Here is a 3,595-nt window from a genome sequence, read left to right as displayed (position 1 = left end):
ATCTCACATCAATAAAGTGTTAATTTTAATGCAGAAAAGTTTAATTTGTTGTTAATTAATAGTGTTCATTTGGACGTTTTGCTGCTTTTACGCACTACACGTTAAAAATAAAAACACTTAATAAAAAAAAAAAAAAAAAAAACACCCCTCCCCGTTGTCACATTATTACTGTGATAAATGTGTGATGTTTTGGCTCAGGTTTTTGAGCTCCGCTGCTATTTTAAAACTTTTTTTACCTCTCCCTCCTCCTCTGATCAAAACAGTGGAGAGCTGGGAGCTGCTCGCTGCGCGCTGATTGGTCGCCCGCACCTCATTGTCACGCTGTCAATCTGCGTCACATGATCCGGCCTGTAGGCCTATTAACACATGAGCTTGGCGAACAAGTTTGCAGACTTCTGTTTCAGAGCCGAGGGAAGGACTGATCAGCAGAGAGAGGAGCGGAATCTCCGGGCACTTACAATCACTTCTGCCTCTCAGGGCGAAACTTTTTTTTTTGTTTTGTTTTTTTTGTTTGTTGCTCCATCCGCTTATGAGACTGCTCAGCACCACTACCTCCCTGAGCTTTGGTGTTGTTTTTTGAACTTTTTCTTCTTATTTTTTGGCGCCTGACAAGAGACCGGTAAAATGTATAACATGATGGAAACCGAGCTCAAGACCCCGCTCCCGCAGTCCAACTCGGGCTCGGCGCAGGGCGCAAAGAACAACAGTGTCAGCGACCAGGAGCGCGTCAAGCGGCCGATGAACGCCTTCATGGTCTGGTCCCGGGGGCAGCGGAGGAAGATGGCACAGGAAAACCCCAAAATGCACAACTCTGAGATCAGCAAGCGACTCGGTGCCGACTGGAAACTTCTGACCGACGCCGAGAAGAGACCATTCATCGACGAGGCCAAGCGTCTTCGGGCCATGCACATGAAGGAGCACCCGGATTATAAATACCGTCCCCGCAGGAAGACCAAGACCTTGCTCAAGAAAGACAAGTATTCTTTGCCCGGGGGACTGTTGGCGCCCGGAGCCAACGCCGTCAACAACCCGGTGTCGGTGGGCCAGCGGATGGACGGCTACGCGCACATGAACGGGTGGACGAACAGCGCGTACTCCCTGATGCAGGACCAGCTGGCCTACCCGCAGCACCACAGCATGAACAGCCCCCAGATCCAGCAGATGCACCGGTACGAGATGGCGGGCCTCCAGTACCCGATGATGTCCACGGCGCAGACCTACATGAACGCGGCGTCCACGTACAGCCCGGCGTACACGCAGCAGACCACCAGCGCCATGGGCCTGAGCTCCATGGCGTCCGTGTGCAAGTCCGAGCCGAGCTCGCCTCCCCCGGCCATCACGTCCCACTCCCAGCGGGCGTGTTTGGGGGACCTGCGGGACATGATAAGCATGTACCTGCCCCCCGGCGGGGACAGCGCGGAGCACTCCTCCCTGCAGAGCAGCCGGTTACACAGCGTCCATCCGCACTATCAGAGCGCAGGGACTGGCGTCAATGGCACGCTACCGCTCACCCACATCTGAGGGGCGAAGAAAGAAAGAAAAAGAAACAAAAAAGGAAGACTTTGAAACTTTTTAAAAGTACGTCGGATACTTGAACTTTTATTCTATTTTATTTTTATTTTTTTTTGGTTGCTTAAGAAACAACGTTCAAGGAAAGAAAATAATAAACAAACAAAAAAAAATCTTCTGAGTTTGTCCATTTTGAAATGGATTGAAACTGAGCGTTGAGCCCATCAAAGTGAATTGTATTGCTAAGGGGCGTTTTATCACAAGTATAAGCAATCAAGCCTATGTAGAAGAATTGGACTTCTATATTTTAAACGATGCCATATTTTCTCTCTGTGAAAAGGCATAAGACGAGCCTCGTCAAGGGGCTGGTGTATTTCAGACAAGCTGGATGGGAAGTTGGTTCATAAATGTTTACACCTAATTTGTAGAATGTCAGTTGTCTCGACTGTGTCCAAATTTTTGTAGTCTTTTTTTTTTTTTTTTTTTTCTCCTCCCCATTAATAGGTTAAACGACATGTTTTAAGACTGTGCGGGTCTCAAACGCAAGTTTTATTTATAGTAAGTTTTTTTTCATTTTTGTTTTTTAGCTTGTGAACCTGCTGTTTCGTCATGTAAAATGTTCATATTTTGTTTTTTTTTGTAATATGTTGTGTTCTGTGATGGTTTTTCTTTTTTTTTTTGACAGTGTCATGTTTACTCATTATCTTGAGCGAAAAAGGTTTTATTTAAACTGACGTTTCTACATATTTTAAGACCATCCTCTATTCTTAAATGCTGAATAAATTTCTACGAAACGTGATTTTGTGACTCCAGTCTTGTTTGTGTCGAATCTGTGCTTTGGAAGTTGTTTTGTTTTATTTTGCTGATGCGTTCAAAGTCGCTTGACAAATGGGGGGCAAACAAATTGAAAACGCATCAAAACTTGTTTTTTTCTTTCTTTTAAATAATGGAATTTTGATAGAACCTTAACTGATCCAAAAATATAAATTGTTTTACATTATCAAATAACTTGATCAAATTGAATGAACAACTTGGTGAACAATCTAAAAGTGATCTCTTTCAAACAAACTCTTCAAATGAACAATATGGTTAACATATAAAACATTTAATGAAATTGGCTTCAGTTTTTTTTATATTTAAATATGTGCCCTATAGCATTTCATTAAAACTGTTCCTGAAAACCTTCATATTCTTCCTTTAAAACTTGTTCTCATAAGTTAGTGCAGGTTATAGATATTTTTTTCCACTGTACTTTCTTGAAGTGAGATCAGACTGAACAGTTTGCAATACATTTTTTTATATGAATTCACTTATTTTGCAAAAGTTAAAATCTCAAGCAACTGAAATAGGGTCTCCTTAATATTCAAACAAGTTAAATTAAGATATAATTCAGAGGCATTCTGCATTAAAATCTGTAATTTGTCTCTGTTAAATACTGTTAGTCTTAATAGTGAGAATGCTTTATCTTCCACAAAATTCACGACATTGATAAATATACTTCAGTTGTGCTCATGTACACTTCAAATATAGAAAAACTGTTGGTAGCTGAAGCATTTGGAGTTTGTCCTGTCAAAAACCCAAATCAACTGATCAGCGTCACACACTTTTATTTTGCAACAAATCACAGAACCACCATTAACATCCCCTTTCCTGATGGCGCTCGCTGTGACTGACGCTAATTCAAAGGTGTTTGGAAGAATCGGCTGGCCTGCTGCTGCAGTGTACCTTGGGATGAATAAGCCGCGGCCACCAAGAGGGCCGAAGCAGTGGCGGTCCTGCTGGCCTTCCCACACTCCCTGCAGGACTTGATCCACAGCTCAGCACAGCAGCCTGGATTAGCCCCACACACCTTTGTGGAGGGAAAGATTATCCAGACCTCCCTGCATTCACTGACAGGGTTTAAGTCACTCTAGCGTGCCAGCAGCCACCCGTCACCTAATCGCACTCTCCAACTCATTTTTTTGTAATTAAGCAGCTTTTCTCTCTTCCTGGTCCTCGGTGTCAGGGGTTTGAGCCGAGCAGCGCTCCGCGGCCGCCCATCAAACTCATGACATTCATCTCAGAGGGGGGTGGGGGTGGGGGTTAT

General features: G+C 43.8%; 1 protein-coding gene across 1 annotated transcript; it reads left to right on the top strand.

Annotated features, from left to right (window-relative positions):
* The first annotated feature begins 416 nt into the window (after positions 1-416).
* LOC308134922 (transcription factor Sox-3) lies at positions 417-2,308 on the top strand. The gene has a single exon (XM_080502770.1). The coding sequence runs from the start codon at positions 625-627 to the stop codon at positions 1,519-1,521; it is 897 nt and encodes a 298-aa protein (XP_080358896.1). The 5' UTR covers positions 417-624; the 3' UTR covers positions 1,522-2,308.
* The last annotated feature ends 1,287 nt before the right edge of the window (positions 2,309-3,595 follow it).

This window comes from Blennius ocellaris (assembly GCF_963422515.1).
Source record: "Blennius ocellaris genome assembly, chromosome: 9".
Classification (NCBI taxonomy): domain Eukaryota; kingdom Metazoa; phylum Chordata; class Actinopteri; order Blenniiformes; family Blenniidae; genus Blennius; species Blennius ocellaris.
Note: the sequence above shows the minus strand (reverse complement) of the source record. Positions and strands in the feature narration are given on the sequence as shown.

Excerpts from the sequence above, each read along its gene's own strand:
- LOC308134922 (XM_080502770.1), top strand. The coding sequence starts at position 625 with ATGTATAACATGATGGAAACCGAGCTCAAGACCCCGCTCCCGCAGTCC.